We start from the raw sequence: 18,769 nt of genomic DNA on the forward strand, positions 1-18,769 counted from the left end.
TTGTCTTGGAGGTGTGTTTGGGGTCATTATCATGTTGGAATACTGCCCTGCGGCCCAGTCTCCGAAGGGAGGGGATCATGCTCTGCTTCAGTATGTCACAGTACATGTTGGCATTCATGGTTCCATCAATGAACTGAGTGCCGGCAACACTCATGCAGCTCCAGACTATGACACTTCCCCCACCATACTTGACTTTAGGCAAGACACACTTGTCTTAGTACTCCTCACCTTGTTGCCGCCACACTTGCTTGACACCATCTGAACCAAATAAGTTTATCTTGGTCTCATCAGACCACAGAATATGGTTCCAGTAATCCATGTCCTTAGTCTGCTTGTCTTCAGCAAACTGTTTGTGGGTTTTCTTGTGCATCATCTTTAGAAGACGCTTCTTTCTGGGACGACAGCCATGCAGACCAATTTGATGCAGTCTGCGGCATATGGTCTGAGCACTGAAAGGCTGACCCCTCACCCCTTCAACCTCTGCAGCAATGCTGGCAGCACTCATACGTCTATTTCCCAAAGACAACCTCTGTATATGACGCTAAGCACATGCACTCAAGGTCTTTGGTCGACCATGGAGAGGCCTGTTCTGATTAAAACCTGTCCTGTTAAACTGCTGTATGGTCTTGGCCACGGTGCTGAAGCTCAGTTTCAGAGTCTTGGCAATCTTCTTATAGCCTAGGCCATCTTTATGTAGAGCAACTATTTTTTCTAGATCCTCAGAGAGTTCTTTGCCATTAGGTGCCACGTTGAACTTTCAGTGACCAGTATGAAAGAGTGAGAGTGATAACACCAAATTTAACACACCTGCTCCCCATTCACACCATGTTATACTAATGAGTCACATGACACCAGGGAGAGATATGGCTAATTCGGCCCGATTTGGACATTAATGGCTGTGTTAGGTGTTGTCACATGAAAAGATATATATATATATATATATATATATATATATATATATATATATATATATATATATATATATATATATATATATTTGTTTTTTAATCATTTGTTTCTCACAATGAAAAGTAATTTTGCAAGAAATAAGCTACTCCCAGCTATTATATTCTCCACAATGGAGTTTGCCTCTTTGGTCGGGGCTACCTCCACCTAAGCGTGTGGAGGTTCCAGGTTGAAGGTGATAGCAGGTATAGTTAATGATCAAAATATTGATCAAAAAAGGAAATTTGTACATTCTGTATATTATTGTATTCTATTGTGTATGTATTGCACACTGCACTCACTGTGCACATGGCACTAATAATGTTTTTATTACATGTTTGCATTCTTCGAGTCCTGATTAGAATTAGCCTGCCTATGTTACGCCCCTTGTTACCTTAAACGTACAATTGTAATATTAATATGATACCTACATCATCCTGTGTATAAAAGCCTTCAATTGCGTAAAATAAAACAGAACAGGTATTTTGGAAAGATGTTGAGTGTATTCTTTTTGTGTCTGTTCCCTACTGCAGTAGGTATTAGTAATTGGGAACCACTAATCAATTTGAGGATAGAAGTTGCCTATCTATAAAATCTCCAGGACACTGTTAACAACCCAACATATGTAGCTGTATTTAAACATAAAAAGAAATAAAGTAATGAATTTAATATGCAGTTTATTGAATTATAGATACACAGTTACAAGATACAGTACATGCCAGTACAGTAATGTTATATAGTGCGAGATGAAGGACATGCTATCATCAAGTGATTATTATGTTGCTTTAGTTTGCCAAGGCTAAAGAACAGAAAACAATACCAAATACAAATATCCCCCTTAGTTATTATCAAAGCTTTATGCAAAGTAGTTTTCAGTAAGAAAATAGCTTTCAGTGTAAAATGTTGGCACTGATACTAAAGGTTTTTATATTCCCTTAATAGTTCTTCTTGCTGAAAGCAGTTGAAGCAAGTACTGCAATCCCTCCTGTGTTACAAGCTGCTTTGCTGTTGATGTTGCATTTTCCTGTTCCACACCCAGAAGCATCAGAATTGCTCGCCTTCATGATGTTGTTATATACAGCTGTTAAGATACAAATAGTGAAAAATACAGACAGATAAAAGTGGCAGAAATTGAAATTTTTAGAAAAGGCCACAGCAGATCACGCTGCATTACTACCTCCTCCTGCACTGCTCCTCGGGAAACTGCAGGATCCTGTTCCACAGCTCACACCAGAACTGGCCACCTTTCCAGCGCTGCTAAAGACAGCTGCAAAGGAAAATCAGACCCAATGTTAATGAAAAGTTCATAGTTCACACCAAGATAATGAAGTTAAAGCCATTTTTTACTGGAAACATGGTAATCCAAAAAAGTTTCCTAATTCAATATTTGTAGTTAAAAAGACAATCTCAAAGAAGGTCTTGTAGACATAATAGGAAGTAAAAGGAAAACTCTTCAAAATAAGGGTAATCCCTTTCTGAACAGTTATCATGAAAGAAAGTGTGTATATTGGAAGATTTCCCTTTTGTAAATGTAAAGCTTTGGATTATCCTACTTTCTGCACCAGTGACAGTGGACACCAGGACACAAAGAGAGACTGGAACTTCCCATCAGTGATACACACACAACAATATAGAACAGAAAGAGGTTTTTAACCTCTTACATTCTATCCAAAAATACATTTTTAAAAGTTTAGGTTTTAAGCTAAACTCCAGGATAAGCAGATATTGTCTCATTACAAGAGGACTGAGTATTTTCTACTTCGATTTTTACATGCTTTATGTATTTATTTAAGATCAGTTCAGTGCAGTCTAAAGACATGCTGGTAAGTTAAGTGGCTCCCGTCTAAATTGGTCCTAGTCAAGTGCGTCGGTATCCTACGGGGTAAATGACCGTGCTATATCAAGATGCCACTCAACTCAACTCAGTAATCAAGCATTAAACTTGGCCTTTGTGCAGGAGATTCCCTCAAAAAAGACCAATTACTGCTGTTCTCTCTACTTCTGCAAGGTTACTGGTCTTGTATCCACTCCCTCTCATAATTCTTTGGAGGCAGCCTGTAGTGTACTATCTATGAGTAAGTGCCTACAAGTGGTGTGAAACGCGTCAGCCATTCTGTTCCTGTACCTCTTGTGACCATATGGATTTTAATGGATTTAAATAAAGGTGTTGTATTGGAGTGTGGCCGTCAAGCATTTCCTTTTTTTCCTTGAAGATAATTGCAGAGCCAGCACCTGTGTTTCCATCAACAGGGAATGTGTCATTGTGGGATAGCTGGAGAGGTGTGAACCTCTTTCAGGCAGCCTGTAGTGAGTAAGGCCTGCTGGATCCCTCTCACAGCCCTGCTCTCTGCACAGGTTATATGCAGCACAATGATGATGTCACTGCTACCTTTAAATGATAACATATGGGTATACAAAGGGGTCTGGAGCACACATAGTGGATTTATATCCAATGCGGTTATTGATAAATATATCAGTTAAAATGCTTGTGCCTGGAGTTTGGCTTTAAAGTAGTACTAAAGCTTTATTTTTATTTTTTTTAAATAACAAACATGTCATACTTACCTCCACTGTGCAGTTAGTTTTGCACAGAGTGGCCTCATCCTCTTCTGGGGTCCCATGGCGGCTCTCACGGCTCCTCCCCGCATGAGCTTACCCCCTCTGGGAAGCTCTCTCCCAAGGGGTTTAGCTTGTGGGCTTGCTCCCGTGCCACACAATCGACGTCCATAGCTGCCAATTGTATGACTCGGCCCCGCCCCCTGGTGGCCGCGTCATTGGATTTGATTGACAGCAGCAGAAGCCAATGGCTATCCAATGAAGAGCCAACAAGACGGAAATTCGGAGCTCAGGTAAGTAAAACGAGGGGGGGGGGGGCGGTGACTGCAAGGTGTTTTTTCACCTTAATGCATAAGATGCATTAAGGTGAAAAAACACGAACGTTTATGTCATGGAACGCCCCACACTCCGCTTGAGTGCTTCCGTCATTTACCGCTTCCTATCAGTCTGGATATAGATATCCGATATTCCAGCTGCTCACAAGCACACAACGAGACGAGACTTGTTTGTCTGCTGAACATGGAGTGTTTATTAGAACCAAAATGCCAGTCTTATATACAGTTAAAGAGGTAACCAGAACATACATTAAAATTAGCTAATTAACTAAATCATTTAGACAGCCGAGGTGACTCATAGATATGACCTTTCAGGGTAGACGTCACTTCTCCTCGCTCACCTGCTATACAATACACATTATCATAAATGTAAACACAGAACATCCTCACACAATAGCAGGCCAATTTGCACGGAAAACAGACAGATGGCTGGAGATGATGACATTAGCATCTCCTTACACTGTATGTCCCAACAGTATGAATCAGTCACTCTATTATGGCATATATAGGGTCCCCAGGCATACAGCTCACAAAGAGCATCGTTCCCCCAAATGCCAGGGCCCATGATCGCAAGGCAGGAGGCTAGCATTCAGTCCCCTCCAAAAGCCTCTGTCCTGGGTGAGTCTGTCACAGTTTACAACCACTTTAAAGATTTTAGAGTATATATTTGTTTTAAAGTGAAACTTACAGATTGTAACGTTGTTGTCAACTTCGCCATGCATTCTGCAATAAATAAACAGTGTTAGTACTATAGATTACTATAAAGTCTCCACTAGAGCTAATTCATGAATAAAATCGGTTTTTATTAACAACAAGGTTTTGCAAATGATCATTATTGCAACTCTTGTGCACTAAAAGATAGCTATTTTTGGAAATACAGCTCTAAGAGTGAAAATTATAAAATAGTCCCACCCTACCCAGCCCTGTGCATACTGAAATAAAATAGGAACAAGCCCTCATTTATTATTACTATTATTACTGTTATTATTTTTCAGCATTTATATAGCACTAACAGTTTGTGCAGTGGTTTACAAAATGAAGCGAAAATATTAAATTATATACAAGAGGGTTGAGAAGGCCCAGCTTATGAAAGCTTACTATCTGATAGTGATGGGCAAGTGAGGGGTACAAAAAGGTGTTAACTGGGAGAGATGAACTGATGGCAAAAGTAAAATTTTAGGGGGGAAGGGACAGAGTAGGAGATAGCCAAATAGATTGGGGTAAAGAGTTCCAATGGATGGTGGCACTGGATAAGTCCTGGGTGCAAACACGGGAGAAGCAGACATGGGAGCTATAGAGAAGGAGGTCTTGAGAGGAGCAGAGAGGAAGATTTGGATTATATTTTGAAAGTGGTTAGTGAATATTGGTGACTGGCTCGGGGCAGAGTTGTGAATAGCTCTGTATGTTGTTGTTTTGGTTTTGATTTATGTTTATTGGGCTTTCATGATAAAATGAAGAGGGGGGTAGCGGATAGCCTGTGTAGATGTAGGTCAATGAGGAGGGAGTTGCAATAGTCAAGGCAAAAGGGACAAGGAAATTGATGGTTTCGTTGGTTATGTAGTGTCATATTTTGGAAATATTATGGAGATGAAGTTAACAAAATTTAGACAGTGATTGGATTTGAGGCTGAAAGGCCAGGTTCTAGGATTATACCTAGTACTCTGGCATTAGCTATAACTGCAGATCAGAGACATTTTTATCAGACCAAGACTATAATGCCCAAACCAAAGTATGCGGGAAATGCTGGAGGTGGAGAAAACCAGTAGCACATGGGTGCTGGAGGTGAGGCACAGAACATAAAGGATCATAATAAGGAGAGATGAAACAAGTGGGCGCTGCATGTGGAGGTGAGGCACAGTACAGGGATGAAGTACTGAAGAGGGAGAAATGGTGAAGGCACACTTAAGGGTGGCATGCTATAGGAAGACCATACGAATGGGGGAAACAGAGCTGCAAAACCTTACTTTCACCTAAATTGAAGGTAAAAAAAAGTGACACCTCCCACTTCTTTTACCCATTTAGAATAAGAATACATAGCAAAATACCATCCATGGCTTCATATTATAATTTGATATGAATCTTAAGGAGATTTCCTTAAAGAATATGTCAAACCAGAATTTCATATTTTTGTTATATACCTGTTGTATGGAAAAGTATCCTGCTCTCATTGTATTAATTATTTTGTGTGAAATACCTGGTGATCCTGGCAGTCCCTCTGCTTACCTATTAAAAACTGACCACACTAGTATATAAGAGGTCCATACAGTGAACTTGGTGTTGAGTTATTCACTACTGAGGACAAGGGGGCACTCTTTAAGAAAAAGAGATTTCACCTCCAAATACGGAAAGGTTTTTTCACAGTAAGAGCTGTGAAAATGTGGAACAGACTCCCTCCAGACGTGGTTCTGGCCAGCTCAGTAGATTGCTTTAAGAAATGCCTGGATTCTTTCCTAAATATACAGAATATAACTGAGTACTAAGATTTGTAGGTAAAGTTGATCCAGGGTAAATCCGATTGCTTCTCGGGGGATCAGGAAGGAATTTTTTCCCCTGCTGTAGCAAATTGGATCATGCTCTGCTGTTTTTTTTGCCTTCCTCTGGATCAACTGTGGGTATGGAGTTAGGTGTATGGGATTGTACTGTGTCTTTTATTTTGTTTGTTTATTTTTTTTTGTGGTTGAACTGGATGGACTTGTGTCTTTTTTCAACCTGACTAACGAACTATGTAACTAGTCTTGAGAGCACAATGTAGTCAGCCTGCTGATTGTGTGGGGAACTCAGCCTGCTCTCCTCCAATGAGCGGACTGGTGCTGACACCCACCCCACCCCCCCCCCCCCGTACACCCATTCAGAGGGAAGATCAGGGTGCTGCTGCTTCGCCTCCCTCAGCTCTCTAAGATCCTTATGGAGCTGAGTACAGAGGTTATGTGATCACTTATAAAAACACATGTTTTGCTATTTTATTTATATTTTAAATGAAATGGGTTGATTTACAAGGTGAGGGTTTACATATACTTTAATGAAAGGTCTGCTTTAAAGACACTAGTAAATTAGACTCATATTGTAAATAATACACTAATAAAGCTTGCTTAAGTAGTACAGGATACATTTGCTTTTAGATGTATGATGCTTTTTTTTCTGGGCCACTTATTTTATAGCACCTACCTGCTTTCTTCACCCTCCAGAAGAGTCCTGTAGGTTGCAATCTCAAGGTCCAGGGCCATTTTTACATTAAGCAGTTCCTGGTAGTCACGTAGCTGAACTGCAAGATCTTCTTTGGCTTTCTGCAGAGCAGCTTCCAGTTCACATAATTTATTTTTGGCATCTTTCAAAGCAACATCCCCGCGCCCTTCAGCATCATTAATTGCTGTCTCTAGTGCACAAATCTGCAGGAATAAAATGATACATTAAGGAGTGAGCATAGCTCTGAAGCTGTTAGAAAAAAAAACATATGTGCTAAGTTTAAAAAGGTAAGCTGCTTAACCTATTTAATCATTCAGACTTGGGATTCGGGGATCCTTAGGGCCCCCTGTTAGAAAGCACAACAAAGTCCTGGAGCTACCTGCAAAATACATTACAGATATAGAATCCAGCCCAAGACCCACCACAGCAACCTATGCCTAGACATTGAAGAAGCAGGAGCACACTGATGTGTGTTGAAAAAAAACCAAACCCTGCTCCATTACTTCTGTCTTACTTCCTGAACAGACTTTAGGTCATGACACGGGAAGGAGTTGACCAGCTGAGGATGGATGATGCAGGGTGTGTGCTAATGATCTCAACTGGTTAACTACTTCCTGTGTCATCTAGAGTCTATTCAGGAACTAAGGCAGTAAGGAAGTGATGCATAAGGATTTTTAAACAGCCATGGAGCAGGTGAGTTAACTGTGGGTAGAATAAATGGAAAGCTGTTTTATTTTTGCAAAAAAAGTACATCAATGCTATATTGGTACATAGGGAGCTGGTATAAAAAAAAAAAGTGAACAAAAGTGAACTTAGCCTTAGATGGCTCAGAGGGATGCGAGTGCTGCTTTGAGGGGGGGATTGCTGGAGACTGATGCAAAGGCAGATTCAGGTTCCTATGCTAATTTTAAACCAATACACATCAAATTAAACTACATTTCATATCTGCCTGAAGTTCAGTTGAGCAGCCTTGTGAGATGTGAAATGTTAAATAATTATTACCTAATTAAATAATATAGACATGGCTGATCTAACAATAGATGCATGCCCAAAAACTGCCCCCTCCCCTGTAAGGACCCTATCATCAGTAACAGGAACCAAGATGAGAACATACTGTGCACAGTAGGAAAGGTCTTACCTGTTTCCTTACACATTCGATTTCTCCATGTATTCTCTTTACCATGCTGTTCAGATCCTGGATCTCATTTTTCTGATTGCGCAGATTATCCCCATGAACCCCCGCTGTGTCTTTGAGCTGCTGGTACTGTCAGGGATGTGCAGATAATTTGGTATTTGTGTAATATTTATCAACACAGCAAAAATTCAAATGTATTATCGATCATACGATTAACTTGTCACAACACAAATTATTCTACTGCATCAATTAAATGTAATAAGAAACTGCAGACTAAATTTTTTTGTTTGTTTGTTCGGGATAGAGTGGAAAAAGTTTATAATGTTTGTCAGGACTTTATTGTTGTGTGTTTCATTACCCAGACCACTTCCTGCTCCGGTGACGGCACACAATGAGACAGGAAGTGAGGGCACATGGACAGGAAACAAAGATCTTTCTTAGTAGAGTTTGAGACCTCTGTAAGTTTTTTATTTTTCCTTTGGGGCATATTTATTCTGTGTATTCTACCTGTATAGTCATATGGGCAGAATGTAATTGGAAATCATCCATTTGGGTGCACTGATAACATCTGAACATGGAGCTTGTGACCCTCACCAACACATGTGCTAAGAAGAAACAGCTGTTCATTCAGAGTCCTGTGCTGTAAGCGGTGGCTCCTGCGCAAATGCTTGGGAGTGATGTCATCACAGCTGGCTGCCTGGAACCACCTCCAATGGTGACAGCGCTCTGCTGGAGGGCTTTGTTCTAAGGTCTTGTTCTAATTACTTTAAAAAAAAATCTGGGTGCTGAATACACTACAGAAGTCAGCTGCTGTTTACGCCCTCATTAAAGCACTTTATTATTAGTATTATATATATATTTTTTTAACACTTTTGGTAGCGCATTAGTACTCTTGTTTACACATATTTTTTCTAAGGTAAGTTTCACATATTGTGCTAGTATGCATACTAGCACATTATGACATTACCTCACAGGTTAAAAAAAACTACTGCTTTAAAATGCACGTTTTAGGGCTGAAGATTAGTTAAGACTGCCGAATATGATATTTTCTGAAAGCAAAGACCCTGGACAATGAAATGTTGGTAGTTACAATATTTTAGGTCCCTTGATATTAGCACACATTTACCAAACACTTATTTTTCAGTAAAAAATACACTAAAATTACTTTTAGTGCATGCAAACACACCGTGGGGTTGATTTACTAAAGGCAAAAAGATTGAACACTTTGCAAAGTACAGTTGCACTCTGCAAGTTCAGTTGCTCCAAAGCTTAGTAAATGAGTGGAAGCTTTGCTGACTTCCATCATCCGATCAAGCAAAGATTCCGTTTTTTATTTACCTTGTATGTGATTGGGTATTCTTTGCAAAGTGGAGCTTTACCTCATTTACTAAGATCTGGAGCAACTGCACTGACAGAGTGCAATTGCGCTTTGCAAAATGTACAGTCTATTGGCATTTAATAAATCAACCCTTGTATCTTTAGGCAAAATATAAACTATGGCGTTGTGTCAAGTAAATAGATACCAAAAAATAGCGAAATACTTTGGTACCCGAAATTGTCAAAAGGCGACTTTTAAAAAGCATTTATAGGTCATATATTTATACGCTAACCATGAACAATGGCCTAGAATTATTGATATTTCTTTGGCATGCTCTGTGATACCTAATATGTGTAGCGCAGTTGTTATTTCCCATCATAGGCATGAGCATATTTGTTGCTGATTACTTACTTGTCTAGAATAGTTGGCTTCAGCCTCTGCTCTGCTCTTGGCTGCAATTTCCTCATACTGACATTTAGCCTCAGCAATTACTCCATCCAAATCCAATTCTCGGTTGTTGTCCATAGTCAAGACAACATTGGTGTTGGAAATTCGTTCTTCCATAGCAGCCAATTCCTGTAATGAGCAAGTATAACAACATGTAAAAAAGGCCTAGCTTAATGTTCTGGGTAACAATGTCCCCCAACAGCCCATTATTTCTCAAAATTTCCATTAGTACAGGAGCACATGAAAGAGAAACCGGACCTACCGTACTTGAACTGATAACTGATACAAGAACTTACAATGTGTTAAAGGCCTCTTAAAGCATGGACAAGAAAAATAGGTATTTCTTAGTAGAGTATGGGAGGGTTAGGGCCTAAATCCAAAAACAAACATGATATAGATTGCAGCTTACCACCTAGGTTTGGTGGCTGCATTAGTTTCCTTTTTTCAGGCAGTTTTTCCTTTATGTTCACCTGATAATTCTGTCAAAGACAGACTTTGCCGTCTTACGGTAACAATGATCACCATACGTATGGATGATCAGCATTGTCACCCTAGGCTACTCTGCTGACAAGGCCAATAAACCACTCCCACTCTTATACTCTCCTTTATATGTAGAGGAAATTTGATTTGTAGCTCACAGAATATGTCTGGGAAAGCTAATAATGTTTGAGATATCAGTTCAGTGTACAAAAAGTAACAAGAACACTGGATTTGACAGATAATGCCTGTACTTGAAGAAAATGTACATAGCTGTAAAAAAATTGAACCAGCTATCACATCTGGGGACTCATTAGCTGTAATATATTATTTTTTTCTGGTTTTCATAGGTGTGCGCATAGGGTGTGCCAGGTGTGCCTAGGTACACCCTAATCACCCTGTGCAGTGCCGATTTCCCCTGCTTCCTGATGCCCCATCTCTCCCTGCAGTGCTACCAGCTTCCTTCCTCTCCTGCCGGCTGCTGCGTAGGATGTTTCTGGATTGAGAACGGGGAAGGGGATGGTAAATATTTCATTTACCAGCCCCATCCTTTTCTGAACGAACACAGTTTGTGAATGAACAGGATGCCTCTCAGAACAGAAGACTTCCCGTTAGTTCACTGCCCAGTGCAGCTGAGGCAGCAGAGAAAGGGACTGGGGAAGCTCTGTCGCAAAAGTGGAAAATCAGGAGTCTATTTTACCAAGGACCCCCAACAGTGCTCCTAAAAAAAATAGAAAAAAAATAATATTGTAAAAAATTATTAAAACAACAACATTATAAAAATAAAAACTACTGACACCAATCTCTGCTTTACTGACACCACCCACTGCTCTACTGATATATTGTGTGCTCTGGGGTGCACACCCTAATGCCATAGGCTGTGCACCTCAATGCTGGTTTTAGATATAATTTAAGACTGCTTTAACACTGTGCAATTTCTTGCTTAATAACATTCTCTCTTTAGATTATCTGCATGGCTTCTTTCAATTTTTTTTTTAGCTCTCTAAAAGGACAGACTCTTCCAATCTGCAACAGTCTTGGGCAAACAATTTGCTGTAATATTATTATTATTATTATGCAGGATTTATATAGCGCCGACAATTTGCGTGGCGCTTTACAACATGAAGGCAGACAAACAACAAGCATCTTTCTCTTAAACCATACAGCTGATTCGAAATTCTCTCTATTGTGACATGACAGGCCCTTATTATGTGCCAGAAAAAAAAAACATATGACCAGCTACAGGCTTCAGAACGTGAAATGAAAGATTAACAATTTACCAGGGAGAGCAATATTGTGTGCCAACCTGGCAAAGAGACTCATTAATACATAAATCCCAGCAAACTAGACCAGAGGATTTAAAGAGGAAGACAAGAATTTGCCTACCAATAGAGGATCCTTTCTACAAACTTTCCAGCAAGCTCTAAAAGGGCAGGGGCAATAATATAGATGTCATAAATTAAAATGACCCAAAAATCTGTTCACCTTTTATAACAATGTGTATAACAATGTGCATACATTGTCCTCCATGGGCAGTCTGTAGTTTACATTGGGAAATTTGGTGAATATAAAATGACGTCCTAAACAATTAGAATTAGCTTCCCACAATGTTTATACTATCTTGACCTATATGCCACAATCACAGCATGTTCTATTGCATCACTTTCTATTTGCCTAAAGCCTTTATTTTTCATGGGCTTACACGCAAATGGTTTAAGGGATTAAACAAACATATACACCCTACAATTAATTGCTATCGTAAAATTTTACAAGCAAACACAATGCAATTGTTGTGTAAGCACTGAAATAGGGGTTTATCTTTTCTCTTAGCCAATCCAGCCCACCCATTGATAAATCAGCACTTTAATAACAGTTAATAATTTAAATAATGTGTAATACCGTATCAAACAAAGTCTTCAGGAAATTTAGCTCATCCACCAAGGCATCTTGCTTGCCATCCAGATCAGTCTTTTGCATGTACACGATATCAACATCCTTAAGAAAAAGAATGAAAGCATGTTAAAGGTATTTAAAACAAATAGTCCTATGCTAAAGAACCTAACCGTTGTTTTTTTATATATATAACAGAAAAGCACATATTCAGGCAAAACAATATGCAGGCATAATGGGAAGATTCCATAAAACTATAAGAAAAAACATTGTCCTGGTTTATGAAAGGAATTCTGTACTGAGACAACATGAAACTTGTAACAATGCCATAGTCCAATCTCATGCAAGTCAGTAGTTCTCAATTCACTCTGACTTTCTAACCTACATGTGTGTTCCAGGTTGGTTTGCATTACAAGTCACAGATATCTGGGCTGCTAGCATACAAACCAAGAGGTCAACTCTCAGGGCAGGTTTACTTTAGAGCAACCCCCGTGTTTGGTTTTGCAGGACCCAGCAACAGCTTCCTTTAATGCAACCCTATTAGCAGCACATACTCCCCTTAATTTTAGAACTTTGCCACTCATTACAGATAATGGTATTCAAGAAAACTGTCCAATAATCCCATTTCACATGACAGTACTGGTGTTTGGAGCTCATGCTCTCTGTACTATCACATGAGGGTGGAGAGAGACGCTTCAACCCTATATAAGCTGTAAGTCAACAATATAGTATAGGGGGAGCAAAGTCAAGAGCTTAGTTGGCGGTGCTGGTATAAAAATAAAACTCAGTGAAGGGAAATTTCTCCACGAGGGCTCAGACAAAAATCTTACCACATTTTTAGTAGAGTTACTGACAATGTTGTAGTTGCTGTTTTTGACTTATTGTCCTGGTGACAACCTCGCCTAACTATCGCATAGGTATTACAGGGGCAGGAAGTGAGGGAAAATCTCCCCAAAGGGATCACAAAAATAGAGACTTGTCAGCAATTTTAACTCTTCACTATTATATCCAGAACTATAAAACAAACTTGGGTTGGAGGTATACTTTGAATGCTCTTTAGAATACCTACAAACCAATCATCTGGATTCATTTTGTGAATGACAATGATTTGGAAAAGGCTTCAAATGTACTAAATATTGAATTAAACTAAATCCATTCCTAAAGTGTTTGGTATATTTCTAGGAAACAAACATTGAGACTGCATCCCAGGAAGATATAAATGGCATATATTATTGCAGCACTTTATTCATTAAAGTGTATCTAAGCTCAAAACCAAATATGTAAGATATTGCAGCTTACTAGACACTGGTGTGGTGGTTGCAATTGTTTTATTTTTCCAGGCTTTTTTTATATCATTTTCACTTGGTACTAGTGTGAATAACACACTTCCCTGGGTGGCTACGTCACTTCTTCACTATATTTATGGAGTGAGTCATGGTTGTCACTCTAGGCTGCTCTCCTCATATGGACTACAAGTATGTCTGTATTTCTTCATCTCCATTACATGGAGGAGGGGGGCAATTGGTAATTTGCCAAAGATAGCTAGGAAGGAAGGAAGGTATTCTTTGGTGCAGCTCACAAGAAGTGACAAGGATACTACAGGGATACCGCATTTTTGGCAAGATCAACAAGTATTTTTTGTACTTGCTGAAAATGCTCCTAGCTTAAAAAAAATTAATAAACTTAAAGTGTAGGTGAAGGTGAACTTACACTGGACCCCCTCCCAATCCCACCCGATCCCGCTGTACCTGAAGCGATCACCGGCTATGAGACATTGGGTCGCTGCTTCACCAGTCCAGGGATTTGAAATCCCCATGGCTTTCTCTCTTCTTCTCCCCCCCACTGACTAGACAGGCTAGGCGGGTTCTGATTGGTCGGCTACGTCACATGGACCAATTAGAATGCCTCCTATACGTACCTTTACATTTAGGAGATTAAGCAGTGGAAGATTTCAAATCCCCGGACCGGTGAAGCGGCGATCCGATGTCTCCTAGCGGGTGATCGCTGGCTTCAGGTACAGCGGGACTGGGGGGATGGGGAAGTTCACCTTAAAGATTTTCTGTAAAGGTGAACTTACCCTTTAATGCCACTATATCTAAGTATCATACATTGCAATATATTATTTTTTTTGTTATTGGGTTTAGTTATCCTTATTATATTATTCTAAGCAGTGGAAACATCAGAATTTTCTCTATTTCTTGCAATCCTCTGTACAACAGAGCTCAGACTGGGGCAGGAAGAAGTAGCACATGGAGCCAAACAACTGTTCTGTAATGCTTATTTCCTAACAATAGATAGGATGAGATAGCAAAGTGGTAGCGAGACAAGCACATTAGTCTGCTGCTTCTCATTTCATTGTCCAATAACTGGTTGATGGAGGGACAAGATCTGTAAGTGTAACTTAAAGTATATGTAAACCAGCGAAGTCTGACCATCAGAGTGCAGGCAGACTGTGCTCCCTAGTAGAATGCAAAGAAGAAAACTGACCATGTTGGGATGGATGCGCTCCCTGGTCAGTTTGAAATAGGAAAGCAGGGCGACTGACAGGATCAATAGGTGATTCACAAAGGAAGTAATGCAAAATAAGCAGGAACTATTTCATGCAATTACATGGTACAGCAGGCACATATCAGGAATAGGAAATGTTAGGGGTAATATACACTTTAAATGTAGCACAGAAAAATCAGGCCTCTATCGGATTGACAGAAACACAAGTCCTATGGCAGAAAACATATCCCCCATATAAGTATTTAATCTGTGTGTCTATGTCTAGTCCACCAAGAGTTTGAATTTAATGTTTAAAATTGAACTATGCTAGCAGTACATCAGGAGGGAGACGTCAAACAGTTTTGGTGCTGTATATTTAAATATTACACTTATGTAAATGTAAAATAATCCAACTGAACACAGTATTGAGAAGGATTTTTCACACATTAAATTAATGGGAGGAAAAAAACTTAATTTAGCTGGATTGATAAAATAAATGTATTTTTGCTGTCAGGTACATTTCCACTTAGACAAATTGATCTTCTTCAGAGAGAATTTGATTACCATGTTGTTGTACTTCTCAATAAAATACCAACAGTTCACGTACTTTTAGAATTAACCCAAAATGGATGAATACAAAATAGTAGGATTTTATTTAGGTTAGTCAAATTTGAAAAATTAAATATAATAAAACCCAATATTTAAGATACAATAATAGGAATTCAGCCACTTTTATGAAATATACCTTTTTCAATGATACAAATTCATTTTCAGCACAGGCACGTTTGTTAATCTCTTCTTCATATCTGTAAACAAAGGTAAACATAAGTTCTTAGTAATTACCATATTGAACTATTTGACACATATAATACTGAATATATTTTAGATCATATTTTTTTAAAACCCCAATAATTTAGTCAATTTGTATTAATATTGTAGTTGATTCTATTCAGGTTATATGATAAATAATATTATTTACAGATGCAGGATAAGAAAGATGAATTTAGTTTCACCTACTTAGCCTTAAAATCTTCGACAACATCCTGCATGTTTCTCAGATCTCCGTCAAGACGACATTTTTCATTCTTAGTGGTATCCAGTTGTCTTTGCAGACTGCTAATGTACGCCTCAAATAATGGTTTGATGCAGTCTTTCATGTTGGCCCGTTTTTTACTTTGTTCTTGCAAAAACTTCCATTTTGTTTCCAGAATTTTATTCTGTTGCTCAAGGAATCTGACCTAAAACAGTTGTAAGGACTAAACAGTCAGTAAGGAAAACTATATAACATTTTTAGTCAATAATTTTACAGAACATTTGAGCGCATTTAACTTACCTTGTCTATGAAGCATGCAAATTTGTTGTTGAGAGATTTAATTTGCTCCCTTTCTTGTGCTTTGACTCTCTGGATGTTTGGATCAATATCAACTTTTACTGGATGAAGGAGGATTTGGTTGACAGTAACATTTTGGATACCTCCAGGTGGACAAATAGGATAACATTCACCACTGAAGCTTAATCCTTTTCCCACTGTGCTTATTCCCCTATTGGTGCCAGTAGCTATGGAAATCCGTTTGCTTCCTCCTAAGCAGTAAAGACTGTTGGTGCCATATTTACCACTTCCACCACCAAGGTGCACAGAGTAACTCTGAGGCCCTCCAGATCGTATCAGAGAAGATGAAGAGAAGTTGAGTCTGCCATACCCACCACCAGTTGAGCAACTACTAAAGCTCCGAGCTCCACATGAACGTCCAGCACCAGCCTTTCCAGGCTTGGTCACACATGACTGTTGGCTTTGGCTCATTGTGGTTCTTGCAGATGAATGCATGTAAGATCAGATGCAGATGGAAGAGAAGGCTAAACTTAAGTCCTGTGAAGGACCAGAATCAGCTTTTTATATTTTTTAAAAGGGCTTGGTTCTTGTGAAAATCTTCATAACTTAGCCACAGTCATGGGCTTGGTTTTGGGCTTGGCAGATCTGACACCGGGCAGTCTTTATTTTTAGAATAAATATATGTATAAATTTAAATCTCATAATGAGATTGTGAACATATAAATTGCTTTGTTTATATGATCCAATTTAATGTAATTTGGATTGTTATCTTTAAATTAGTCCACTTAACAAGTTTCTGAATAAAAGTTGCAAATACATTTCAAACAAACACTTTGACTATTTTTATGAAGTTATAAATGATGCCTTAATTTATAAGAGAATGTTAAGACAATTTTATTAATATTCGTCTCACAAAGTAAAATTTAGGAAAATTGGCTCGCAAGCTCATAAGTTTTCAAATAAGGGTTGCCTCACAAATCATTAGCTCTCTTGTGACAAAAATTAAAGCTGGTATAAAAATTGTAATTATGAAACTATTAAGCAGAGGTTATAATTATAAGAGGATGTAACTTGCACCTCTCCCTACACAAAATCTACCCTGTAGGGAAGATTTTAGTGTATAATGAATTTTTGGCATTTCCTCATTCCTATTGTAATAAATGTTAGAATTCCATCATTACTGCAGACAATCATCCTGTTCCACCAAGCTATATTATTTTAATATGTTGACTGTCGTTTGTGCAACACTAGACACAATCTACTTTGTCTAGTATGTGGAAAGAAATATTTTACACAGGTGGTACAATTTATAGTGTACACATGAGTGCAAATTTCCATACAATACATGCAATACTGATAATTCTGAAAAACTATCTTACTGCGTATGTTTATACCAAGGTGAGATCCAAGCAGAAACATTAATAGACAATAACAGGGAGAAGGTACACAGGAAGTATTTTGCATCTGTATGAACTTGGTTATATCAATCAATATAGACTAATTGTTGCAAACATTTTTAAAGGTGCATTTCAGCATTAGTTCTGTGTTTTTGTATGACATGCCAGAAAACACCATTCATATCTTTACTGCAAATTTTTCACTCTCCAATGTCTGATTGTGTCATGAAAATGAAATATAAGGCTAACAGAGGTTGGAGTCAAGAAAAGACTAGATAAGCTTAACACAAATAAATCCCCGGGACCAGATGGCTTATACTCAAGAGTCCCCAAAGAACTCAGTCAGGTTATAGCCAGACCATTATACCTAATCTTTCTGGACAGCAAGCATACTGACAAGATTGGTACCAGCTGATTAAAGAAAAGCCAATGTGGTAGGAATACTCAAAAAAGGGCAGAGACATATTCCTGGAAACTACAGGCCAGTCAGCCTAACATCAATAGTAGGTAACTTATTGGAGGGGATGATAAGTGACTATATCCAATAATTTTCTGAAGATAACAGTATCATTAGTAGTAACCAGCATGGGTTTACAAAGGGACGTTCTTACCAGACCAATCTGTTAACATTCTAGAAGTAAGTGAGCTGCCATCTAGATAGGGGGAGGCCTGTGGATGTGGTATATATGGATTTTGCAAAAGCATTTGATAAAGTTCCCCATAGATGATTACTGTAATCTACAAGCTGAGGTCTATTTGCATGTTTCAGGGCTGGGCTCAGCCCTCCCTTCTCAGAGCTCAGGCTGTGCAGGTGTCAGTTAATTTCAGGCACTCATCATTCCATGGTGACTTACCTGATGACCATATCCTGCTCGTCAGCCAGCTCGACTGGCTACTTAAACTCCCTGGATTAGATCTCCTGTGCCTTTGCTAGTCAACATATCCAGATACTCTCTGCTGTGTTTTCCTGTTCAAGACTTTTGCTTGGCTGACTTCCCTTCTGGTTCCTGTTTCCTGTTTGCTGCCTCTGACTACGCTGATCTTTGGATGTCAGGGATCAGCGGCTAGGGAGACCAGACACGTAGGAACTGAGACCAAACAAAGTACAACAGTGATATTTATTTACAGTGATATTTATTTACAGTGAAACACACACCAATAAACATACACAGCAACCAGTGAACACAGCAAAAACAACCCCAAAAGACAAAATAATAAATTAACCTAACTACTATCTATATGCAATATCTACAATAGAGGTAACAGGGA

At 38.9% G+C, this 18,769-nt stretch overlaps 1 protein-coding gene across 1 annotated transcript; it reads right to left on the reverse strand.

Moving 5' to 3' along the window:
* Positions 1–1,605: 1,605 nt before the first annotated feature.
* Positions 1,606–16,639, reverse strand: LOC120929297 (keratin, type II cytoskeletal cochleal-like). Its single transcript, XM_040340624.1, has 10 exons — positions 16,107–16,639; positions 15,791–16,011; positions 15,519–15,579; positions 12,296–12,391; positions 9,884–10,048; positions 8,158–8,283; positions 7,002–7,222; positions 4,525–4,559; positions 2,123–2,212; positions 1,606–2,026 (listed from the first exon to the last, which is right to left on the reverse strand). The coding sequence occupies exons 1-10, from the start codon at positions 16,596–16,598 to the stop codon at positions 1,881–1,883; spliced, it is 1,653 nt and encodes a 550-aa protein (XP_040196558.1). The 5' UTR covers positions 16,599–16,639; the 3' UTR covers positions 1,606–1,880.
* Between the last annotated feature and the right edge of the window lie 2,130 nt (positions 16,640–18,769).

This window comes from Rana temporaria, chromosome 2, assembly GCF_905171775.1.
Source record: "Rana temporaria chromosome 2, aRanTem1.1, whole genome shotgun sequence".
Classification (NCBI taxonomy): domain Eukaryota; kingdom Metazoa; phylum Chordata; class Amphibia; order Anura; family Ranidae; genus Rana; species Rana temporaria.

Excerpts from the sequence above, each read along its gene's own strand:
- LOC120929297 (XM_040340624.1), bottom strand. The coding sequence starts at position 16,598 with ATGCATTCATCTGCAAGAACCACAATGAGCCAAAGCCAACAGTCATGT. Across the intron at positions 12,392-15,518 it reads AATTTGTATCATTGAAAAAG|GATGTTGATATCGTGTACAT; the intron begins GTATATTTCATA and ends CTTTTTCTTAAG. Across the intron at positions 8,284-9,883 it reads AAGCCAACTATTCTAGACAA|TACCAGCAGCTCAAAGACAC; the intron begins GTAAGTAATCAG and ends CATCCCTGACAG.